This window comes from Haliotis rufescens, unplaced genomic scaffold (assembly GCF_023055435.1).
Source record: "Haliotis rufescens isolate VD_foot unplaced genomic scaffold, xgHalRufe1.0.p SCAF_13, whole genome shotgun sequence".
NCBI classification, from domain to species: domain Eukaryota; kingdom Metazoa; phylum Mollusca; class Gastropoda; order Lepetellida; family Haliotidae; genus Haliotis; species Haliotis rufescens.
The window spans coordinates 36,548,815-36,574,251 of record NW_025963813.1 but is presented as its reverse complement, the minus strand read 5'-3'; the positions used below and the strand labels follow the sequence as shown (position 1 = coordinate 36,574,251).

The 25,437-nt window shown below is 42.9% G+C and overlaps 3 protein-coding genes across 4 annotated transcripts; all 3 read right to left on the bottom strand.

Annotated features, from left to right (window-relative positions):
- Positions 1-4,218: 4,218 nt before the first annotated feature.
- On the bottom strand, positions 4,219-11,188 carry LOC125378647 (ankyrin repeat domain-containing protein 50-like). 2 transcript variants are annotated; one of them, XM_048394497.1, is made up of 2 exons: positions 9,817-11,188; positions 4,219-5,798 (listed from the first exon to the last, which is right to left on the bottom strand). In XM_048394497.1, the coding sequence occupies exons 1-2, from the start codon at positions 11,152-11,154 to the stop codon at positions 5,538-5,540; spliced, it is 1,599 nt and encodes a 532-aa protein (XP_048250454.1). In that variant the 5' UTR covers positions 11,155-11,188; the 3' UTR covers positions 4,219-5,537. The 2 variants fall into 2 exon arrangements, with proteins under 2 accessions (XP_048250454.1, XP_048250455.1); XM_048394498.1 differs by lacking the exon at positions 4,219-5,798 and having other exon boundaries at positions 9,267-11,188.
- LOC125378648 (ankyrin repeat domain-containing protein 50-like) lies at positions 5,813-8,591 on the bottom strand. Its single transcript, XM_048394499.1, has one exon. It carries the CDS (start codon positions 8,339-8,341, stop codon positions 7,220-7,222), a length of 1,122 nt encoding a protein of 373 aa, XP_048250456.1. The 5' UTR covers positions 8,342-8,591; the 3' UTR covers positions 5,813-7,219.
- On the bottom strand, positions 11,155-18,620 carry LOC125378739 (serine/threonine-protein phosphatase 6 regulatory ankyrin repeat subunit B-like; the record flags this gene model as incomplete). The annotated part of the gene is made up of 6 exons (XM_048394696.1): positions 18,060-18,620; positions 16,725-17,363; positions 15,390-16,028; positions 13,452-14,693; positions 12,117-12,755; positions 11,155-11,420 (listed from the first exon to the last, which is right to left on the bottom strand). Coding segments are annotated over exons 1-6 (3,927 nt in total), but the record flags the coding sequence as incomplete, so codon positions are not given.
- Positions 18,621-25,437: the final 6,817 nt, after the last annotated feature.

Below are 25,437 nucleotides of genomic sequence, written 5' to 3'. Positions count from 1 at the left end.
AGCTCACACTGTGATTCTTACTCCCCTAGTCAGAATGCCAGGTCGAACTATAATGATTCCTCCGTTACTGGATATACCAGTCCACATTATGATGCTTCTCTCCAACTGGATATGACAGCCACAACAATGATGCTTCTTCCTTGATTGGATATACCATCCCACACGATTGATTGTAAAGTTTGAGTAACATATTAAGCCCTAAAATCGGGGAACAGCTGCCCATGCTCCACAAATCACGATAAGGATTTGCGTCCCTTAGGTGTGTCAAGATCCTGTGATGTGTTGGTTCGAGTCATTGTCTGCCACTGCAAGGATCAGCTTCCTTTGTATGTAGAGTTCAGATTGTATGGGATGTTGCTATGGTAACGTTTAAACATTGTGCACGTCCGGCTTCCCTGTCACCCAAAGAACCATTGTTTACGTTTCTCCCTTGTAAAGCGACCTGCTCCAGCGATAAAACAAGGACTAGTGGGCTCGGTTTCAGTATATTGTGCACACAGAATACAATAAAAAAGAAACTAGAGTGTGATTAGATTTAACACTTTTAATAACTTGATTGAGAATTTTGGCGAGTGTTGGGCTGCTGCTGCTGCAGCTGGTGGATGCCACTGGGAAAGTTCCTCTGCAGGAAGATATTTTATGTGCGCCTCTTGTTTTGACAATTTGAGATACCGGTGTTGTGTGTGTGTTGAAGTGTGTGTGAAGAAGTGTGGACCGGTCTCAGATGCAAGCCATCTAGGATTTTGTCCCATACCCGCTGTCCCTGATTCACCCTGATTCACCTCCCTAATAATCCATACAAAGAGAGATATATTGCTGGGTCAAGCACATGCACTACCAAATTTCTGCCTCAAATATTAACCATAATCCGAAACACAATCATGGTAGGACTTTATTCACAGTATTGTATGGTCCAGACTCGATTATTTACAGACCGCCGTCATATAGCTGAGTGCGGCGTTAAAAAACCATCAAACAAACAAACAAATCATTGGAACTGCAGAAAATTAGATCTGAGAAAAATATCGCGTGGAAACGTGATGGCCGTAAAATACAGTGTATTTGTTTGTTTGTTTGTTGTATAACGCTGCACTCAGCAATATTCCAGCAATATGACGGCGGTCTGTAAAATAATCGAGTCTGGATCAGACAATTCAGTGATTGACATCATGAGCATCGATCTACGCACTTGGGATCGATGACATGTATCAACCAAGTCAGCGAGCCTGACCACGCGATCCCGTTAGTCGCCTTTTACGACAAGCAAAGTCGCCTTATACGGCAAGTATGGGTTGCTGAAGAAATACAGTGTAAACAATTTGATGCGAATTGAATCTGTTTTTGACTATAGAAAAGGGGAGTATCTTCATGCACTGAAAGAAGAAATAAGCACATCAGAAGCTGGATGGGAAAGTGCGTCGATGTGAGAACAATAAGCTGGCTACAATTCCGACGATGAAAGAAGGATGTTCCGAGCTGAAGCCAGAGCCGCTCAGAAAATTGAGAAGGAGCGATCCAGGTTTTACAGGTTTTCTCCGTATAGGAAATCTACAGCGACTGATACCCACTCTTTGGCTAACCTTCTAACACAGCATGCCTTGTCCCAGCGGCCCTTTCGAACAAACTATAGAACAGGCACGTGCTTCGCGGGCGGAGACCCGTCACACAATCGAGTCTGGATCAGACAATCCAGTGATTGGCATCATGAGTATCGATCCACGCAATTTGGATACGATGACATGCATCAACCATGCCATCGAGCCTGACCTCCCGATCCCGTTAGTCGCCGCTTACGACAAGCATGGGTAGCTGAAGATCAATTCTAACCCGGACCTGAGCGGGTATAGAGAATAAGTGGAAACTACAATGGAGAGATGATTATATAATGAAATAATGTCCGACCATAAGAAGGATTGTGACAGGAGAAATATGAATAAGAACATCTTTATTATACGTTTTAGGGTTACATCATTCGGTGAATGTATATTTTCATGAATTCATTGATGTGCATTTGTTACAGACAGATTGAGAAACCAGTCATTTCGTGAAATGCATGAAAAGTTCCGTCATTTCATGAACTGCTTGAAAGGGACAATCGTTTCATGAAATAAATAAACATTCTAGTCATTTCATGAAATGGCTAAAATAAAAGGCAAACAGTTCATGAAATGACTAAAACTGTTATCTTGAACCATTATGTGAAAAATTATTAGGATCAGTAAGTTTCACATCTTCTGTTGGAACAATTCAGGAGATGGTGATCAGAGAGGTATCAAATAGTTATTTGTTATTGGAGTTCAAACTACACTGACAACGGCTGTTGCGTTTCAGATTTGCTTTGTGACACTTGCTTCTGTTTGTCCGACACTTCTTGGTTCCCCTGCAGCAACGCTTGACAAAGCCTTAACCACCACAAGGGGGCACGGTCGTCTTGGGCGCCGCGATTTGCTGTGCAGAGTTGCGTCCCTTGGGCACGCCAGAAACCTATGATTGTGGGTTCAAATCCCTGTTCACCCCGATTATGTTTCTAGGTTTGTCAGCACCATATCCGTGCTCGTGGGTTTCACCGAAATGGTAAACGTCTGAGACCTGCATCACTTCGGGCTTTCCTCCAACATTAACCTGACACGTCTTGATATAACTGGAATACTGTTAAAACGGCCTCAAACCCAACTCACTCACTCACCTTATCCACCACCAATGGATAACTGTGTCGGTGCTTATCTGAGTGAGGCACGTGTGTCCCTGTTGTTCAAGGACAAATGCCAAATTGATTTCTTGATAAGCTGCCATTCAGGATAAAGCATTTTGTTCCAAAGCTGTACTGATCATTTTCATTCCTGTCCAGGATAGTTCTTACTTCTAAGGTCTCCTCTGCCACCTGTGGTATAGGTACAGCAACAGTTTCCCCTGTTTCACCTGCAATTAATGTAATGCAACTCTTCGTCATGCGCACTGCATGTAACACCTGAGCTCTGCTTTGGCACCAGATCACTGCACTTTAATCTGTTCTTGTCTCTGGTCAAACTCAGTTGTCTCAGGATAAGAAGGTTCAGTTGTCACAGAATCAGATGGTTCAGTTGTCACGGGATCAGATGGTTCAGTTGTCACAGGTTCAGATGCTTCAGTTGTCACAGGATCAGATGCTTCAGTTGTCCCAGGATCAGATGGTTCAGTTGTCCCAGGATTCACATGGTTCAGTGGTCGCAGATGAAGGTGCTTGCTGAGCCCCCAACATCAGGTAAGTGGCAACAAGCTGAAATGTTCCTTCTCCTGCTGACTTGGAGATCAGGGAACGTATGATGCAAAATCAGTGATGACACCAGATGACACCAGGTAAGAAAAACCCTTAACAAATAGGTGTGTGTGTGTGAGGGGGGGGGGGGGGGGGACATAGAGAATAACCAGTTTAGATTATTCAGCAAAACAGATTCCACTTTGCGTAAAGGGCAACATTTCTGTAAACTTTTTATGAATGGAGTACTGAATACAATCTATAAAGGTCAGTGTCGACATGCTTGGGCTGGTGCTATTATTGTATTGTTAGAGGGTAGTGTCACACGATATGCACAAGAGGAAGTAGAAATGAAATCAGAAAACTTTAAATTTTAAAACATCATTTATTACAAAGAGAAAAAATATATACATATATATCTACTAACTACTCCTACTAATGCTACCTTACTCCACCAGTAAACTGTAACACTGTCCCACAACCACTGCTTCTACTACAACTCAACTAAACTAATGTCTGCTACTATTAATACTAATACCCCTACTACTTGTCTACACATACAAACATTGGTACAACAGCCATCGTTGTGCTATACCACAGCAAATCAAATACAATTACATATACACACAATGCTATCTCAAAGGTTGAGGTATAAAACATATCACATCTTATTTCACATCACAATCATATATATAGTGATAACAGAAATGTGTAAGGGCATTGTCCAACAACAAAATATAGTTCCGGTCTATCACGACACACTTGGAATGTTAAAGATAACGGATAGTCACTTGAAAATTGTCCTCCACAACAAACAATGGGAATGTTGAATTGACCTCAGTCAATGTATTATCTTTGAAGACCACAGTTCATTAGTGAACACTGTATTCACTCACTATACTCTGGACCTGTGACTTGGTTGATGCATGTCATCTTATCCCAACAGATCAATGATCATGATGTCAATCACTGGATTCTCTGGTCCAGACTCGATTATTTACAGACCGCCCTCATATAGCTGGATTACTGCTGAGAGCGGCATTAAACAACAACGAAACAAACAATAAACTCTGAATGCTACATTCACTCACTACACTCTGATACAACACTTTGAAGGCAACATCTACACTGACCACAGCAACCGTGTGGTAGGTCATGCCTGCCTCCCTTCAGACGTTCTCCAAGCTACACATCTAGGTGCGAACCAAGTTGTCCCCAGGGTAGAAAGGAATGTCCTGCCTGTATGACATGTACACTGACCACAGCAACCTTGTGGTAGGTCATGCCTGCCTCCCTTCAGACGTTCTCCAACCTACACATCTAGTTGTCACCGGATCAGATGGTTCACATGTCGCTGGGAGTCACATCAAACACTACTACTTCAAAGTAATTAGAACTCGTCTAAATACACTGTATACATACTGGTGTATATGTACATACAACTACCACTAATAATAATAGTAATGGCTAAATAATATTTTTAAAAACCCCTTTTTGGCAATTTTACTCCATATTTTCATTTACAATATACAATATGCTAAACAACATTAAACAAATATGTATAATACATTCACATTTTTAATAAACTACACAGTTTTACAATCCACGAATGTTAAAAAGTATGAAGTACATGTAGTTGCGCCCAACCTTGGCCTAAGGTGTAGTGGTGGTCTGTGGCGTTCTCGCGCTCCACTACAAGATACACATCTGACACTAGACGTGTAACCCTTTACATAACTATTCATTCGCACGACAAGACATTTGATTGGCATGGGGATGGTAGTGGCATGGTGTGGGGCGGTATCACACATGGCATGGGAACAGATTTGATTATTGTCAATGGATATTTCCCTCGCCAACGATGTTGTACTATTAGCTGGAATCACCTGCAAAAAGTCTGAACTACTAGATGGCAATGTCAAGCCACATCATACCAAGGTCTTCACCGATTATCTCCGACGAGGAGGCAGACGGACATTGGAATGTCGATAAGTCCCTTTAGATGTCTCGCCCATATTTGGATGCAATCGTTTGGTCATAGCGTTTATCTGCGTTGTCCAACAGCATCTATGGGGAACAACGCACGAGACACTTCCTTAAACAAATAACGTTGTCCAATTTATGATTCGAGCGTATGTTCGAATGTGCAGAAATGACGTCATGATAGAACGATGCAAGATATTTTTGCTTTGACAGGAAATCAAAAACACAAATTAGTACTTTGTCACGATTTGTTCTTCCCTGTCAGACATGACTGCTGCCCTGTGTTGCAACCATGAGGCCAAACACTATATCATCATGGTCATTTCTGTCGTCGATGTTCACCACATTCGATGTTCACAAATGCTTGGACATGCCTCACCATGTCTGCATCTCCTCCAAGAGAGGCCACATGAAGAATGTTGTTTCTGTTATCATCGACTAATAATACATCAGCTCCTTCTCTCACAAGTAAGTCAAACACTTGTCTGTGTCCCTTCTGTGCTGCCATCATCAGGGGTGTCCTCCCGTACTGCCCCCTACAGTTGATGTCTGCAACCTTCTGTGAGAGGACATACTTCACCTTCTCGATATGTCCTCCAAGACAGGCAACATGGAGGATGTTGCTTCCGTTATCATCCACTAGTGATACATCAGCTCCTCCTCCCACTAGTATGTCAAACACTTGTCTGTGGCCCTTCCTTGCTGCCTTCATCACGGGTGTCCACCCATACTTCCCCCTACTGTTCATGTCAGCAACCTTCTGTGAGAGGACATGCTTCAGCATGCCCACATGTCCTCCATGACAGGCCATATGGAGGATGTTGTTTCTATCAACACCCACTAATGACACATCAGCTCCTTGGGTCACAAGTAAGTCAAACACTTGTCTGTGTCCCTTCACTGCTGTCACCATCAGGGGTGTCCGCCCATTCTGCCCCTTACCGTTCATGTCTGCATCCTTTTGTGAGAGGACATACTTCACCATGTCCACATGTCCTCCAAGACAGGCGATATAGAGGATGTTATTTCTATCAACACCCACTAATGATACATCAGTTCCTTCTCTCACAAGTAAGTCAAACACTTGTCTGTGTCCCTTCTCTGGTGCCATCATCACGGGTGTCCGCCAGTACTGCCCCCTACCGTTCATGTCTGCAACCTTCTGTGAGAAGACATACTTCACCATGTCCATATGTCCTCTAAGACAAGCCAAATGGAGGATGTTGTTTCTATCAACACCCACTAATGATACATCAGCTCCTTCTCTCACAAGTAAGTCATACACTTGTCTGTGTCCCTTCTGTGCTGCCACCATTACGGATGTCCGCCCGTCCTGCCCCCTACTGTTGATGTCTGCAACCTTCTGTGACAGGACATACTTCACCATGTCCATATGTCCTCCAAGACAGGCAACATGGAGGATGTTGCTTCCGTTATCAACACCTAATGATACATCAGCTCCTCCTCCCACTAGTATGTCAAACACTTGTCTGTGTCCCTTTTCTGCTGCCATCATCACGGGTGTCCGCCTGTACTTCCCCTACCATTCATGTCTGCAACCTTCTGTGAGAGGACATACTTCACTATGTCCACATGTCCTCCAAGACAGGCCACATGGAGAATGTTGTTTCCGTCATCATCCACAAATGATACATCAGCTCCTTATGTCACAAGTAAGTCAAACACTTGTCTGTGTCCCTTCTCTGCTGCCATCATCAGGGGTGTCCGCCCTTACTGCCCCCTACAGTTCATGTCTGCAACCTTCTGTGACAGGACATACTTCACCATGTCGATATGTCCTCTGAAACAAGCCACATGGAGGATGTTGTTTCTATCAACACCCACTAATGATACACCAGCTCCTTCTCTCACAAGTAAGTTATACACTTGTCTGTGTCCCTTCTCTGCCGCCATCATCAGGGGTGTACGCCCGTACTGCCCCATACCGTTGATGTCTGCAACCTTCTGTGAGAGGAAATACTTCACTATGTCCACATGTCCTCAAAGACATGTCATATGGAGGATGTTGTTTCCGTTATCATCCACTAGTGATACATCAGCTCCTTCTCTCACAAGTAAATCAAACACTTGTCTGTGTCCCTTCTCTGCTGCCATCATCAGGGGTGTCCGCCCGTACTGCCTCCTACGGTTGACGACTGCAACCTTCTGTGACAGGACATACTTCACCATGTCGATATGTCCTCCAAGACAGGCAACATGGAGGATGTTGCTTCCGTTATCATCCACTAATGATACATCAGCTCCTCCTCCCACTAGTATGTCAAACACTTGTCTGTGGCCCTTCCTTGCTGCCTTCATCACGGGTGTCCACCCATACTTCCCCCTACTGTTGATGTCAGCAACCTTCTGTGAGAGGACATGCTTCAGCATGCCCACATGTCCTCCATGACAGGCCATATGGAGGATGTTGTTTCTATCAACACCCACTAATGATACATCAGCTCCTTGTGTCACAAGTAAGTCAAACACTTGTCTGTGTCCCTTCACTGCTGCCACCATGACGGGTGTCCACCCGTACTGCACCCTGCCGTTCATGTCTGCATCCTTTTGTGAGAGGACATACTTCACTATGTCCACATGTCCTCCAAGACAGGCCATATGGAGGATGTTGTTTCTATCAACACCCACTAATAATACATCAGCTCCTTCTCTCACAAGTAAGTCAAACACTTGCCTGTGTCCCTTCTCTGGTGCCACCATCAGGGGTGTCCGCCCGTATTGCCCCCTACCGTTGATGTCTGCAACCTGGTGTGAGAGGACATACTTCACTTTGTCCACATGTCCTCCAAGACAGGCCACATGAAGGATGGTGTCTCCGACAGCATCCACTAATGATATATCAGCTCCTTCTCTCACAAGTAAGTCAAACACTTGTCTGTGTCCCTTCTCTGCTGCCATCATCACGGGTGTCCGCCCATATTGCCCCCTACTGTTGATGTCTGTAACCCTCTGTGACAGGACATACTTCACCATATCCATATGTCCTCCAAGACAGGCCACATGGAGGATGTTGTTTCTATCAACAACCAGTAATGATACATCAGCTCCTTGTGTCACAAGTAAGTGAAACACCTGTCTGTGTTCCTTCACTGCTGCCATCATCAGGGTGTCCGCCCGTACTGCCCCCTACCGTTCATGTCTGCATCCTTTATTGAGAGGACATACTTCACCATGTCCACATGTCCTCGAAGACAGGCCATATGGAGGATGTTGTTTCTATCAACACCCACTAATGATACATCAGCTCCTTGTGTCACAAGTAAGTCAAACACTTGTCTGTGTCCCTTTACTGCTGCCATCATGACGGGTGTCCACCCGTACTGCACCCTGCCGTTCATGTCTGCATCCTTTTGTGAGAGGACATACTTCACCATGTCCACATGTCCTCGAAGACAGGCCATATGGAGGATGTTGTTTCTGTCAACACCCACTAATAATACATCAGCTCTTTCTCTCACAAGTAGGTCAAACACTTGCCTGTGTCCCTTCTCTGGTGCCACCATCAGGGGTGTCCGCCCGTATTGCCCCCTACCGTTGATGTCTGCAACCTGGTGTGAGAGGACATACTTCACTTTGTCCACATGTCCTCCAAGACAGGCCACATGAAGGATGGTGTCTCCGACAGCATCCACTAATGATATATCAGCTCCTTCTCTCACAAGTAAGTCAAACACTTGTCTGTGTCCCTTCTCTGCTGCCATCATCACGGGTGTCCGCCCGTATTGCCCCCTACTGTTGATGTCTGTAACCCTCTGTGACAGGACATACTTCACCATATCCATATGTCCTCCAAGACAGGCCACATGGAGGATGTTGGTTCCGTTATCATTCAATAATGATACATCAGCTCCTCCTCTCGCTAGTATGTCAAACTCTTGTCTGTGTTCCTTCCTTGATGCCTTCATCACGGGTGTCGATGCGTACTGCCCCTTACCGATGATGTCTGCATCCTGCTGTGAGAGGACATACTTCACCATGCCCACATGTCCTCCAAGACAGGCCACATAGAGGACGTTTTTTTCCGTCATCATCCACTAATGATACATCAGCTCCTTCTCTCACAAGTAAGTCAAACACTTGTGTGTGTCCCTTCTCTGCTGCCACCATCAGGGGCGTCCGCCCGTATTGCCCCCTACCGATGATGTCTGCATCCTGCTGTGAGAGGACATACTTCACTATGTCCACATGTCCTCCCAAACAGGCAACATGAAGGATTGTGTCTCCGACAGCAACCACTAATGATACATCAGCTCCTTCTCTCACAAGTAAGTCAAACACTTGTCTGTGTTCCCTCTCTGCTGCCATCATCAAGGGTGTCCGCACATATTGCCCCCTACCGTTAATGCCTGCAACCCTCTGTGACAGGACATTCTTCACATGTCCACATGTCCTCCAAGACAGGCCACATGAAGGATGTTGCTTCCGTTATCATCCACTAATGATACATCAGCTCCTTCTCTCACAAGTAAGTCAAACACTTGTCTGTGTCCCTTCTCTGCTGCCATCAGCAGGGGTGTCCGCCCGTACTGCCCCCTACCATTCATATCTGCAACCTTCTGTGAGAGGACATACTTCACCATGTCCACATGTCCTCCAAGACAGGCCATATGGAGGACGTTGTTTCTATCAACACCGAATAATGATAAATCAGCTCCTTCTCTCACAAGTAAGTCAAACACTTCTCTGTGTCCCTTTTCTGCTGCCATCATTACGGGTGTCCGCCCGTACTGCCCCCTACGGTTGATGTCTGCAACCTTCTGTGACAGGACATACTTCACCATGTCCATATGTCCTCCAAGACAGGCAACATGGAGGATGTTGCTTCCGTTATCATCCACTAATGATACATCAGCTCCTCCTCCTACTAGTATGTCAAACATTTGTCTGTGGCCCTTCCTTGCTGCCTTCATCACGGGTGTCCACCCGTACTTCCCCTTACTGTTGATGTCAGCAACCTTCTGTGAGAGGACATGCTTCAGCATGCCCACATGTCCTCCATGACAGGCCATATGGAGGATGTTGTTTCCGTCATCATCCACTAATGATACATCAGCTCCTTTTCTCACAAGTAGGTCAAACACTTGTCTGTGTCCCTTAACTGCTGCCATCATCAGGGGTGTCCGCCCGTATTGCCCCCTACCGTTCATGTCTGCATCCTGCTGTGAGAGGACATACTTCACTATGTCCACATGTCCTCCAAGACAGGCCATATGGAGGATGTTGTTTCTATCAACACCCACTAATGATACATCAGCTCCTTCTCTCACAAGTAAGTCACAAACTTGTCTGTGTCCCTTTTCTGCTGCCATCATCACGGGTGTCCGCCCGTATGTCCCCCTACCATTCATGTCTGCAACCTTCTGTGAGAGGACATACTTCACCATGTCCACATGTCCTCCAAGACAGGCCACATGGAGAATGTTTTTTCTATCAACACCCACTAATGATACATCAGCTCCTCCTCTCACAAGTAAGTCAAACACTTGCCTGTGTCCCTTCTCTGCTGCCACCATCAGGGGTGTCCGCCCGTATTGCCCCCTACTGTTGATGTCTGCAACCCTCTGTGACAGGACATACTTCACCATGTCCACATGTCCTCCAATACAGGCCATATGGAGGATGTTGTTTCCGTCATCATCCACTAATGATACATCAGCCCCTTCTCTCACAAGTAAGTCAAACACTTGTCTGTGTCCCTTCTCTGCTGCCACCATCAGGGGTGTCCGCCCGTACTGCCCCCTACCGTTCATGTCTGAAACCTTCTGTGACAGGACATACTTCACTATATCAACATGTCCTCCAAGACAGGCCACATGGAGGATGTTGCTTCCGTTATCATCCACTAATGATACATCAGCTCCTTCTCTCACAAGTAAGTCAAACACTTGTCTGTGTCCCTTCTCTGCTCCCTCCATCAGGGGTGTCCGTCCGTACTGCCCCCTACTGTTGATGTCTACATCCATCTGTAACAGGACATTCTTCACCTTGTCCACATGTCCTCCAAGACAGGCAACATGAAGGATGGTGTCTCCGTCATCATCCATCACAGGTGTCCTCCCGTACTTCAATCTACTTTTAACGTCTACACGATACTTAAATAAGATGCGTCTAAGCCAGTCCAGGTATCCCTTCTTGCAGGCAAGATAGAGGTCTGTATCAGCATGTAGGTGGTTCAGTGTCACTAAAGGAAAAGGATTAATTTGTCACAACAGTGAATAACATCAGAGCCAACGTCTCCCCTGTAAATCAGCTGCCCACATAGAAGAAGGTCAAATGTTACCCACTTACATGTAACCTCACACATGAGAACTACTCCCAATATAGGACTTTGAACCCTGTCACCGTCAGTCTAAATAGTGAAGATCACTGTTACGACGTAAATTGTAATATCGCTGTCAATTGAAATAAACTGTGATAAAATGTAATAACACTGCTGTAAAATGTAATACTACGGTAAATTGTAATACATGCTGTAATAACTTCACTGCGGAAAATTGTAAAAATTTAAACTGCGGCATATTGTAATAACCACTGCGTTAAATTGTAATAACTACTGCCACCATCAGGGGGGTCCGCCCGTACTGCCCCCTACCGTTCAGACCCGTGAAGATTCCGGGGTAGAATAGGTCTTCAGCAACCCATGCTTGCCTTAAAAGGCGACTATGCTTGTCGTAAAAGGCGACTAACGAGATCGGGTGGTCAGGCTCACTGACGTGTTTGATACATGTCATCGATCCCAATTGCGTGGATCGATGCTCATGATATCAATCACTGGACTGTCTGGTCCAGACTCGATTATATACAGACTGCCGTCTTATAGCTGGAATATTGCTGAGTGCGGCGTTAAACAACAAACCAACCAACCAACCAACCCTACCGTTCATGTCTGCAATCTTCTGTGAGAGGACATACTTCACTATGTCCACATGTCCTCCAATACAGGCAACATTGAGGATGTTGTTTCTGTCATCATCCACTAATGATACATCAGCTCCTTCTCTCACAAGTAAGTCAAACACTTGTCTGTGTCCCTTCTCTGCTGCCATCATCAGGGGTGTCCGCCAGTACTGCCCCCTACTGTTGATGTCTGCAACCTTCTTTGAGATGACATACTTCACTATGTCCACATGCCCTCCAAGACAGGCCACATGGAGGATGTTGTTTCCGTCATCATCCACTAATGATACATCAGCTCCTTTTCTCACAAGTAAGTCAAACACTTGTCTGTGTCCCTTCTCTGCTGCCTCCATCAGGGGTGTCCGCCCGTACTTCCCCCTACTGTTGATGTCTACATCCATCTGTAACAGGACATACCTCACCTTGTCCACATGTCCTCCAAGACAGGCAACATGAAGGATGGTGTCTCCGTCATCATCCATCACAGGTGTCCTCCCGTACTTCAATCTACTTTTAACGTCTACACGATACTTAAATAAGATGCGTCTAAGCCAGTCCAGGTATCCCTTCTTGCAGGCAAGATAGAGGTCTGTATCAGCATGTAGGTGGTTCAGTGTCACTAAAGGAAAAGGATTAATTTGTCACAACAGTGAATAACATCAGAGCCAACGTCTCCCCTGTAAATCAGCTGCCCACATAGAAGAAGGTCAAATGTTACCCACTTACATGTAACCTCACACATGAGAACTACTCCCAATATAGGACTTTGAACCCTGTCACCGTCAGTCTAAATAGTGAAGATCACTGTTACGACGTAAATTGTTATATCGCTGTAAATTGAAATAAACTGTGATAAAATGTAATAACACTGCTGTAAAATGTAATACTACGGTAAATTGTAATACATGCTGTAATAACTTCACTGCGGAAAATTGTAAAAATTTAAACTGCGGCATATTGTAATAACCACTGCGTTAAATTGTAATAACTACTGCCACCATCAGGGGGGTCCGCCCGTAATGTACCCTACCGTTCAGACCCGTGAAGATTCCGGGGTAGAATAGGTCTTCAGCAACCCATGCTTGCCTTAAAAGGCGACTATGCTTGTCTTAAAAGGCGACTAACGGGATCGGGTGGTCAGGCTCACTGACGTGTTTGATACATGTCATCGATCCCAATTGCGTGGATCGATGCTCATGATATCAATCACTGGACTGTCTGGTCCAGACTCGATTATTTACAGACTGCCGTCTTATAGCTGGAATATTGCTGAGTGCGGCGTTAAACAACAAACCAACCAACCAACCAACCCTACCGTTCATGTCTGCAATCTTCTGTGAGAGGACATACTTCACTATGTCCACATGTCCTCCAATACAGGCAACATTGAGGATGTTGTTTCTGTCATCATCCACTAATGATACATCAGCTCCTTCTCTCACAAGTAAGTCAAACACTTGTCTGTGTCCCTTCTCTGCTGCCATCATCAGGGGTGTCCGCCAGTACTGCCCCCTACTGTTGATGTCTGCAACCTTCTTTGAGAGGACATACTTCACTATGTCCACATGTCCTCCAAGACAGGCCATATGGAGGATGTTGTTTCTATCAACACCCACTAATGATACATCAGCTCCTTCTCTCACAAGTAAGTCACAAACTTGTCTGTGTCCCTTTTCTGCTGCCATCATCACGGGTGTCCGCCCGTATGTCCCCCTACCATTCATGTCTGCAACCTTCTGTGAGAGGACATACTTCACCATGTCCACATGTCCTCCAAGACAGGCCACATGGAGAATGTTTTTTCTATCAACACCCACTAATGATACATCAGCTCCTCCTCTCACAAGTAAGTCAAACACTTGCCTGTGTCCCTTCTCTGCTGCCACCATCAGGGGTGTCCGCCCGTATTGCCCCCTACTGTTGATGTCTGCAACCCTCTGTGACAGGACATACTTCACCATGTCCACATGTCCTCCAATACAGGCCATATGGAGGATGTTGTTTCCGTCATCATCCACTAATGATACATCAGCCCCTTCTCTCACAAGTAAGTCAAACACTTGTCTGTGTCCCTTCTCTGCTGCCACCATCAGGGGTGTCCGCCCGTACTGCCCCCTACCGTTCATGTCTGAAACCTTCTGTGACAGGACATACTTCACTATATCAACATGTCCTCCAAGACAGGCCACATGGAGGATGTTGCTTCCGTTATCATCCACTAATGATACATCAGCTCCTTCTCTCACAAGTAAGTCAAACACTTGTCTGTGTCCCTTCTCTGCTCCCTCCATCAGGGGTGTCCGTCCGTACTGCCCCCTACTGTTGATGTCTACATCCATCTGTAACAGGACATTCTTCACCTTGTCCACATGTCCTCCAAGACAGGCAACATGAAGGATGGTGTCTCCGTCATCATCCATCACAGGTGTCCTCCCGTACTTCAATCTACTTTTAACGTCTACACGATACTTAAATAAGATGCGTCTAAGCCAGTCCAGGTATCCCTTCTTGCAGGCAAGATAGAGGTCTGTATCAGCATGTAGGTGGTTCAGTGTCACTAAAGGAAAAGGATTAATTTGTCACAACAGTGAATAACATCAGAGCCAACGTCTCCCCTGTAAATCAGCTGCCCACATAGAAGAAGGTCAAATGTTACCCACTTACATGTAACCTCACACATGAGAACTACTCCCAATATAGGACTTTGAACCCTGTCACCGTCAGTCTAAATAGTGAAGATCACTGTTACGACGTAAATTGTAATATCGCTGTAAATTGAAATAAACTGTGATAAAATGTAATAACACTGCTGTAAAATGTAATACTACGGTAAATTGTAATACATGCTGTAATAACTTCACTGCGGAAAATTGTAAAAATTTAAACTGCGGCATATTGTAATAACCACTGCGTTAAATTGTAATAACTACTGCCACCATCAGGGGGGTCCGCCCGTACTGCCCCCTACCGTTCAGACCCGTGAAGATTCCGGGGTAGAATAGGTCTTCAGCAACCCATGCTTGCCTTAAAAGGCGACTATGCTTGTCGTAAAAGGCGACTAACGAGATCGGGTGGTCAGGCTCACTGACGTGTTTGATACATGTCATCGATCCCAATTGCGTGGATCGATGCTCATGATATCAATCACTGGACTGTCTGGTCCAGACTCGATTATATACAGACTGCCGTCTTATAGCTGGAATATTGCTGAGTGCGGCGTTAAACAACAAACCAACCAACCAACCAACCCTACCGTTCATGTCTGCAATCTTCTGTGAGAGGACATACTTCACTATGTCCACATGTCCTCCAATACAGGCAACATTGAGGATGTTGTTTCTGTCATCATCCACTAATGATACATCAGCTCCTTCTCTCACAAGTAAGTCAAACACTTGTCTGTGTCCCTTCTCTGCTGCCATCATCAGGGGTGTCCGCCAGTACTGCCCCCTACTGTTGATGTCTGCAACCTTCTTTGAGATGACATACTTCACTATGTCCACATGCCCTCCAAGACAGGCCACATGGAGGATGTTGTTTCCGTCATCATCCACTAATGATACATCAGCTCCTTTTCTCACAAGTAAGTCAAACACTTGTCTGTGTCCCTTCTCTGCTGCCTCCATCAGGGGTGTCCGCCCGTACTTCCCCCTACTGTTGATGTCTACATCCATCTGTAACAGGACATACCTCACCTTGTCCACATGTCCTCCAAGACAGGCAACATGAAGGATGGTGTCTCCGTCATCATCCATCACAGGTGTCCTCCCGTACTTCAATCTACTTTTAACGTCTACACGATACTTAAATAAGATGCGTCTAAGCCAGTCCAGGTATCCCTTCTTGCAGGCAAGATAGAGGTCTGTATCAGCATGTAGGTGGTTCAGTGTCACTAAAGGAAAAGGATTAATTTGTCACAACAGTGAATAACATCAGAGCCAACGTCTCCCCTGTAAATCAGCTGCCCACATAGAAGAAGGTCAAATGTTACCCACTTACATGTAACCTCACACATGAGAACTACTCCCAATATAGGACTTTGAACCCTGTCACCGTCAGTCTAAATAGTGAAGATCACTGTTACGACGTAAATTGTAATATCGCTGTAAATTGAAATAAACTGTGATAAAATGTAATAACACTGCTGTAAAATGTAATACTACGGTAAATTGTAATACATGCTGTAATAACTTCACTGCGGAAAATTGTAAAAATTTAAACTGCGGCATATTGTAATAACCACTGCGTTAAATTGTAATAACTACTGCCACCATCAGGGGGGTCCGCCCGTAATGTACCCTACCGTTCAGACCCGTGAAGATTCCGGGGTAGAATAGGTCTTCAGCAACCCATGCTTGCCTTAAAAGGCGACTATGCTTGTCTTAAAAGGCGACTAACGGGATCGGGTGGTCAGGCTCACTGACGTGTTTGATACATGTCATCGATCCCAATTGCGTGGATCGATGCTCATGATATCAATCACTGGACTGTCTGGTCCAGACTCGATTATTTACAGACTGCCGTCTTATAGCTGGAATATTGCTGAGTGCGGCGTTAAACAACAAACCAACCAACCAACCAACCCTACCGTTCATGTCTGCAATCTTCTGTGAGAGGACATACTTCACTATGTCCACATGTCCTCCAATACAGGCAACATTGAGGATGTTGTTTCTGTCATCATCCACTAATGATACATCAGCTCCTTCTCTCACAAGTAAGTCAAACACTTGTCTGTGTCCCTTCTCTGCTGCCATCATCAGGGGTGTCCGCCAGTACTGCCCCCTACTGTTGATGTCTGCAACCTTCTTTGAGAGGACATACTTCACTATGTCCACATGTCCTCCAAGACAGGCCACATGGAGGATGTTGTTTCCGTCATCATCCACTAATGATACATCAGCTCCTTTTCTCACAAGTAAGTCAAACACTTGTCTGTGTCCCTTCCCTGCTGCCATCATCACGGGTGTCCGTCCGTACTTCCCCCTACTGTTGATGTCTGCAACCATCTGTAACAGGACATACCTCACCTTGTCCACATGTCCTCCAAGACAGGCAATATGAAGGATGGTGTCTCCGTCATCATCCATCACGGCTGTCCGCCCGTACTTCAAGATACTTTTAACGTCTACAAGATACTTATAGAAGATGCGTATAAGCTGCTCCAGGTATCCCTTCTTGCAGGCAAGATAGAGGTCTGTATCAGCATGTAGGTGGTTCAGTGTCACTAAAGGAAAAGGATTAATTTGTCACAACAGTGAATAACATCAGAGCCAACGTCTCCCCTGTAAATCAGCTGCCCACATAGAAGAAGGTCAAATGTTACCCACTTACATGTAACCTCACACATGAGAACTACTCCCAATATAGGACTTTGAACCCTGTCACCGTCAGTCTAAATAGTGAAGATCACTGTTACGACGTAAATTGTAATATCGCTGTAAATTGAAATAAACTGTGATAAAATGTAATAACACTGCTGTAAAATGTAATACTACGGTAAATTGTAATACATGCTGTAATAACTTCACTGCGGAAAATTGTAAAAATTTAAACTGCGGCATATTGTAATAACCACTGCGTTAAATTGTAATAACTACTGCCACCATCAGGGGGGTCCGCCCGTAATGTACCCTACCGTTCAGACCCGTGAAGATTCCGGGGTAGAATAGGTCTTCAGCAACCCATGCTTGCCTTAAAAGGCGACTATGCTTGTCTTAAAAGGCGACTAACGGGATCGGGTGGTCAGGCTCACTGACGTGTTTGATACATGTCATCGATCCCAATTGCGTGGATCGATGCTCATGATATCAATCACTGGACTGTCTGGTCCAGACTCGATTATTTACAGACTGCCGTCTTATAGCTGGAATATTGCTGAGTGCGGCGTTAAACAACAAACCAACCAACCAACCAACCCTACCGTTCATGTCTGCAATCTTCTGTGAGAGGACATACTTCACTATGTCCACATGTCCTCCAATACAGGCAACATTGAGGATGTTGTTTCTGTCATCATCCACTAATGATACATCAGCTCCTTCTCTCACAAGTAAGTCAAACACTTGTCTGTGTCCCTTCTCTGCTGCCATCATCAGGGGTGTCCGCCAGTACTGCCCCCTACTGTTGATGTCTGCAACCTTCTTTGAGAGGACATACTTCACTATGTCCACATGTCCTCCAAGACAGGCCATATGGAGGATGTTGTTTCTATCAACACCCACTAATGATACATCAGCTCCTTCTCTCACAAGTAAGTCACACACTTGTCTGTGTCCCTTCCCTGCTGCCATCATCAGGGGTGTCCGTCCGTACTTCCCCCTACTGTTGATGTCTGCAACCATCTGTAACAGGACATACCTCACCTTGTCCACATGTCCTCCAAGACAGGCAATATGAAGGATGGTGTCTCCGTCATCATCCATCACGGCTGTCCGCCCGTACTTCAAGATACTTTTAACGTCTACAAGATACTTATAGAAGATGCGTATAAGCTGCTCCAGGTTTCCCTTCTTGCAGGTATGACAGAGCTCTGTATCAGCATGTGGGTGGTTCTGTGTCACTAAAAGGAAAGGATTAATTTGTCACAACAGAGAATAACATCAAAGCCAACGTCTCTCCTGTACATCAGTTGCCCACATTGTTAGAAGGTCAAATGTTACCCACTTACATGTTACCTCACACATGAGATCTACTCCCAATATAGGACTTTGAACCCTGACACCGTCAGTCTAAATAGTGAATATCATTATTACGATGTAAATTGTAATATCGCTGTAAATTGAAATAAACTGTGATAAAATGTAATAACACTGCTGTAAAATGTAATACTGCGGTAAATTGTAGTACATGCTGTGAAAAATTGTAATAACTTCACTGCGGTAAATTGTAATAACTGCGGCAAATTGTAAAAGCTTAAACTGCGGCATATTGTAATAACCACTGCGTTAAATTGTAATAACTTCACTGCGGTAAACTGTAATAAAGACTGCGGCAAATTGTAATAACTTAAACTGCGGCATATTGTAATAACCACTGCGGCAACTTGTAATAAAAGGTTATTCATTTGCAAACATACAAAGAACATACAAATTGTAATAGCATCTCTTAATCATTCCAAATTTACAACTAAATTCGAGTTAAGTGTTTCTTCGACCTTAACCAGATCAATTCCAACCTCCAGCATCTTTAAGGAAATATAAAAAGCTAATTTGCTTAAATTTCTATCATTTCTATTGAAAGACAGGTGCGGCAAATTGCAAGAAACTGCGGCAAAATGTAACGCCAAGTGCAGTAAATTGTAATAACATCTCTTAATCCTTCCGATTTCAAACTATATATTTGAGTTTCAGTGTTTGCTGGACCTAAATCAGAACAATTGCAACCTCCATCATGTTTAAGGAAATTACAAACAACGATTTTGTTTCAATTTCTCTCATTCCTATTGAAAGACAGGTGCGGTAAATTGAAATAACATTTCTTAATCCTTCCGATTTCAATTTGAATTCAAGTTCCAGTGTTTCTTCAACCTAAACCAGATCAACTCCAACCTCCAGCATGTTTAAGAAAATAAAAAAAGTGATTTTGCTTCAATTTCTATCATTTCTATTCAAAGGCAGGTGCGACAAATTGTAACAAACTACAGCAAATTGTAATGCCAAGAACGGTAAATTGTAATAGCATCTCGTAATCCTTCCGATCATTTCTATTATTTCTATTGAAAGACAGGTGCGGCAAATTGTAACAAACTGCAGCAAATTGTAATGCCAAGTGCAGTTAATTGTAATAACAGCTCGTAATCCTTCCGATTTCAAACTATATACGAGTTACAGTGTTTGTTGGACCTAAATCAGATCAATTGCAAACTCCAGCATGTTTAAGGAAACCACAAACAACGATTTTACTTCAACTACTGTCATTCCTATTGATGGGCTGGTGCGGCACATTGCACCAAAACTGCGGCAAATTGTAATAACATTTCTTAATCCTTCCGATTTCAAACTGAATTCGATTTCCAGTGTTTGTTCGACCGTAACATGATCAATACCAACCTCCACCATGTTTAAGGAATCAAAAAAGTGATTTAGTTTCAATTTCTGTCATTCCTGTTGAGAGGCTGGAGCAGCAAATTGCAAATAAAGATGTGTTGAAAGTTACATGTCCGTTTTATATCATTCGCATTATTTAGTGTGGGGGAAAGCCCATTTGTTGAAAAGACAGTATGGTGAATTGTCCGAGTGGGTAAATGTCCTCGACTCGTGATCAAAACATCATATTCAAGCAAAGATATATATTTACTGGAAGAGAAATTTTCTATCCATACCGGTCATTAACGACAGAGATCATCATAGGTAATGTATAAAATACTCTCAAATCTTGAACCTAACATTCCCCAGTCTTACCATTCGTAATTACATTTGTGAAAACAGAAGTAATAATATAAACACGCTTTTGCAATACACATTCAAGAAAGATGCAGTTATTATTTGTTTAATAACCTGAGCTTTTAATGATACCACATATAATAATGTATGTTGAATTACTGGCCTATATCACAAAGTGTTACAACAGAGAGACAGTGTTATTTTGTTCCATGACAGCTCTTCTTAGTTTTGCAGACTTATATACAATGCATGATTCTTTAAAATATCTTCATGTTTTCTGGACATGAGGGTATAACTTTTTGTTGTTGAAGGATTGTCACAGACGTTTGCTGAAATGTAATAATCCCTAGTTCCGAGTTTCCAATTCCGAGTTGTTAGACAGTGGGGTAGAGATGGTTTTAAAACATGAATTTTACCCGCTGTGGTAATGGACCAGTTCGAGTATAACTGAAATAATAATAATAATAATAATAATAATAATAATAATAATAATAATAATAATAATTGATTTGTAAAGTGCCTAATATCCATCGACAGTTGCTCACTGGTGCTGTGACAAGGTTAAAAAGTAATGTCTGTGTACATATGCCAACAATCAGGAGATATATTGAAAAGCTGAGGTGAAGAAGTGGGTTTTGAGGAGAGACTTAAACGTTTCCTTAGAAGCAGAGTTTCTCAGATTCAAAGGCAAAGAGTTCCATAACTGTGGACTGCAAAAGGAGGAGGCACGGTCAGACATAGCAGAAGTAGACAGAGGCTGATACAGTAGAGTTCAACCAGAGGATCCGAGAGCACGCTCTGAAGAGTACAGCGATATAAGATCTTTGAGATAGTCTGGATAGTCGCTATTGTTGAGGCAGTCGTGAGTGATGATACATATCTTATAGTTTATACGAAAGGAGACTGGAAGCCAGTGTAGTGCTTTGAGGACAGGACTGGTGTGATTGGATCTTGGAACTTTACAGATGCATCTTGCTGCAGAGTTCCGAATGCGTTGTATGGCTTTCATGGGAAGATTAGCATACAATGCATTGCGGTAATCCAGTTTGGAAGTAACAAAACATTGCATCAACATTTAAACTGTTGGAGTATCAAGTAGATGGCGGACTTTAATGATGTTATAGATGCTATGGTAGCATGATCTGCTGGTTAGTGAAATATGAGTGTCCATGGCCATTGTTGAATCAAAGGTGATTCCCAGATTACGGGCACTGGCAGTTGGGTTTACAGTGGTATCACCAATATGAAGGTATACAGAGTCAGGGTGAAGCTTTCTTACTTGCTGTCGCGAACCAAGGATTAAAAACTCAGTCTTCTCTTCATTGAGTTTGAGATAATTGAAGCTCATCCAAGATCGTATGTCATCAATACAGCGCTCAAGGGCGGCGAGGTTCAGAGAAATCGAAAAGGAAATGTAGATCTGGTTATCGTCCGCATAGAGGTGGAAGTTAAGAGCATGTTTCTGGATGATATCTCCAATTGGCAGGATGTAAATTGTGAACAGCAGAGGTCCAAGGACTGAACCCTGTGGTACACCATAATGACTGACATGTTGCAGAATGACGATCATGGACAGGTAGGTCTGGATCCACTGGAAAGATGTTCCCCGAATGCCAAGTCGTGTGTTAAATATTGTTAAAAGCTGCGTTGAACTCATTGATTTATTAATAAACTGAATATTTAATATTAAATAAATAAAGACATTCGAAGTTAATGGGAAAATTTCTCTACTCTGACACAACAGCGTTATATATATATATATATATGTTGTTTTCTACCCATATAGATAAATAATCAAAGATTTTCAATCATGTCAGGTTTGCAGACAGTTGATGTTGATGTTGATCACAAATAAGGAAGCCCCAGGTTCACTTTCAACAACACCTCTAAAGCCAGATTGTGTGAATCTAATAAGTGACAGTATTGACACATGCTTTGATCACAAACTGAGTAAATAAACTAATTGTTTTGGCATGAATTTTGAAGTTTGCACGATATTAATTTATACAAAATGATATATGAAATCAACATTTAATGTCATGAACAAATACATCTAACCAGTTCTAATTAGTTGAATTACTCAGAGTTAATCTACAGAATTAGGTGCAATGTGGTTATTTAGAATTTGCTAATATAGAGCTTGGTCACATACTCAATTCTGTTTTATATAATTAAATAATTAAACGTGTGTTTAATGCAAAATGAACTTTGAACTAATAACATCCAAAATGAGAAGTAGGATCAACAAGTCTAATATTCTCATAAGTTATCTGACAGATGGTGTATGATCGGGATTAATCTGTTTTACCACTTGGGTAATGAGCACTGGATACAATGGTAGTAAACCAGGTTCAATCATTTGGGGTTAAAAAATATGCCGCTGTTGTCTTGTCATTGTTCGTTAATGATGTCTAGTCCCATAAAGACGGGTTTTTTTTATTGTAAAGGTGTAAACGTTAAAACAGTTGGTGGTTGCATACACATTCTAGCTTTAATATACTCTGATGGCACTTTTACTGTCGGATACGCTTAAAGATCTGCAGTTCAGAATCGAGGATTTCAGGAATATTGTAGTTACTGAACGTTAACGCCAGAGAATAATCAGGATTATCAAGCGATCAAACATGCATCAAAGGCAATTGTGGTGAACATCACTGTGACCATATTGTGCTCCAACGGATGGAAGTGTTAATGTCGCTAAAATATTTACATATTTAGATCAGGTGCGTATATAAATATTTCTTGAAGTAGCATATTCACATATTTGTGTTTCATGGAAAAAATCTAAAATACACACTTATTCGTTGCATTTATATCACTTTTGGATCATGATCAGATATCTTTGTCTCCCGCTACGTTGTATGGTAGTGGTACATTTTCTGAAGTTAATCCTTAATCTAATACTCCGGTCTTGCGCGGTGATGCAGGACACCTACCACTGCCAATATACAAACGGATTATTTCATAATGGTCAATAATGAACACACCAATGATTATGCATTAACGTTTATAAAATGCAAAATTTCAGTACACGTTTGTAGCAATCATATACAAACGATGTAAATGTGAATGTAAAATGACAAAAGAAATTTGTAAGTTTAAAATATTAATGCATCACTAAAAGAAAAATGCATTTTATGTATATGGATAATCTAATGCAGTGTATCACTATTTTTCTTGATGTGGGGCACATAGTTTAATGATAAAAAATGTTATTATTTTACACGATTTTACAAAGCTAAGGAATATTGCAATACATGCGTCTGTTGACCCTGTTTTGGGATTAGCCACATTAGTTTCTTGGTGATGTTATGTATTTCATTACATAGTAAACTAGCGGCAGTGTTGTATTAGTTACTTCTGTTTTCAGTAACATATAGTTCTATCAGATAATATCAGAAGACCTATGGATATGATGCATGGTTAAGTGGAATGATTGCAGCGTTTAGTTTAATTAAAACATCACTATGAAAAACCTCACATCATTCATATAGCACTGTGCCAGTGCTAGACTTTAGAAACTAGCAGTATAACTAAACATGGATATTAGAAAAGCACTATTTCTACAGCGGAAGGCTTCATTTGTGATCGGTACATCAAGGAATATACAAAACCTGTTCGTTTGTGACTTTTGCCGCAGGGAATGTAAAGAAGCGGTTCAACACAATTAGGACTCATTTCTTCATAATTTAAAGCAAATTTTATACATCTATATTAAATAAGTGATTGACATTTTGGTCGGAGGCATATGATAGAATATATGAATTGCAAGGAACATTCCAAAAGGGTTACAGCACCACATACAAATTTCTTATTTTGCACTCTATAATACAGAGGTACATGTAAAGAATGCGGCAAATTATACGTGGCCTTTGTGTTTTTTACAAAGGCGTTCGATTTAGTTCACAGAAATAAACTATGGTATGTTTATAAAATGAAGAGGAGGGTCCGTTCTTATTCCACTATTGTTCTCAATCTTTATTGATGAACTTAATCATAACCCACAAATAGAATGTGTTACATTATATTCGTACCTTGGAATAATATTTTCTAAATCTTTGTCATGGAATGAGAATGTTGCAAATGCCAGGTTGCAAACAAAAAAGGTTATATGTGGTTTATTCAAGATATTGTCAGCAATTCAACACCTGCCATATGAGACATATTTCAAAACGTTGTAAAGAAATTTAGGTGATTCATTTATCGACATGCAAGCGTTTCTTACGCGGAAAATTATCAACTCTTAGTCATGTGGTAAGGGGAGAATTTGTCAGATATCCCATATATATACTCGCCACATAAAGAAACTGTACACGGAGAAAATATATTCTGGATTGAAATACAACACAGCAAGAACAAAATGATGCAGACGCTGTAGCAGCTGAATGATCGGACCATTAGAAAATGTCAACGGGTCCTGAACAACATCTGTTACGATGACGTCAGAAGATCAAAATGGAGTAGGGGGTCAAACGACAAAGTCAAAAAGTCAATAACGGGTATGACCACCCTGTGCGTGAATCACAGCAGTGCATCGGCGACGCATGGAGTCCACCAAATGGGCATGGAAGGCCTGGGGAATGGCCTGCCATATCCTCCTCAAATCCTGTGCCAAGTCACGGACGTTATCTGGAGGATGTGGAAGACGACGCAGACGGCGCTCCATTTCATCCCACACATGCTCTATTGGGGAGAGATCTGGAGAATTTGCAGGCCATGGCAGTAACATGACATTGTTATGGTGAAGGAAATCCATTGTGACCCTAGCCGTGTGGGGACGAGCGTTGTCCTGTTGAAATGTCAATCCCGGGCCATGACGTTGCAGGAAAGGAATGACCACAGGCCTCAGAATCTGATCTCTGTAGCCAACACCAGTGAGATTGCCCTGAACAACCACCAAAGGGGTTCGGTGCCGTG

Bases quoted from the DNA above. Each gene is read 5' to 3' on its own strand.
- LOC125378648 (XM_048394499.1), bottom strand. From the start codon at position 8,341: ATGATGGCAGCAGTGAAGGAACACAGACAGGTGTTTCACTTACTTGTG.
- LOC125378647 (XM_048394497.1), bottom strand. From the start codon at position 11,154: ATGGAGGGAGCAGAGAAGGGACACAGACAAGTGTTTGACTTACTTGTG. The intron at 5,799-9,816 runs GTGAAGTATGTC...CATATCGAGAAG, and splicing joins TTGGAGGACATGTGGACATG to GTGAAGTATGTCCTCTCACA.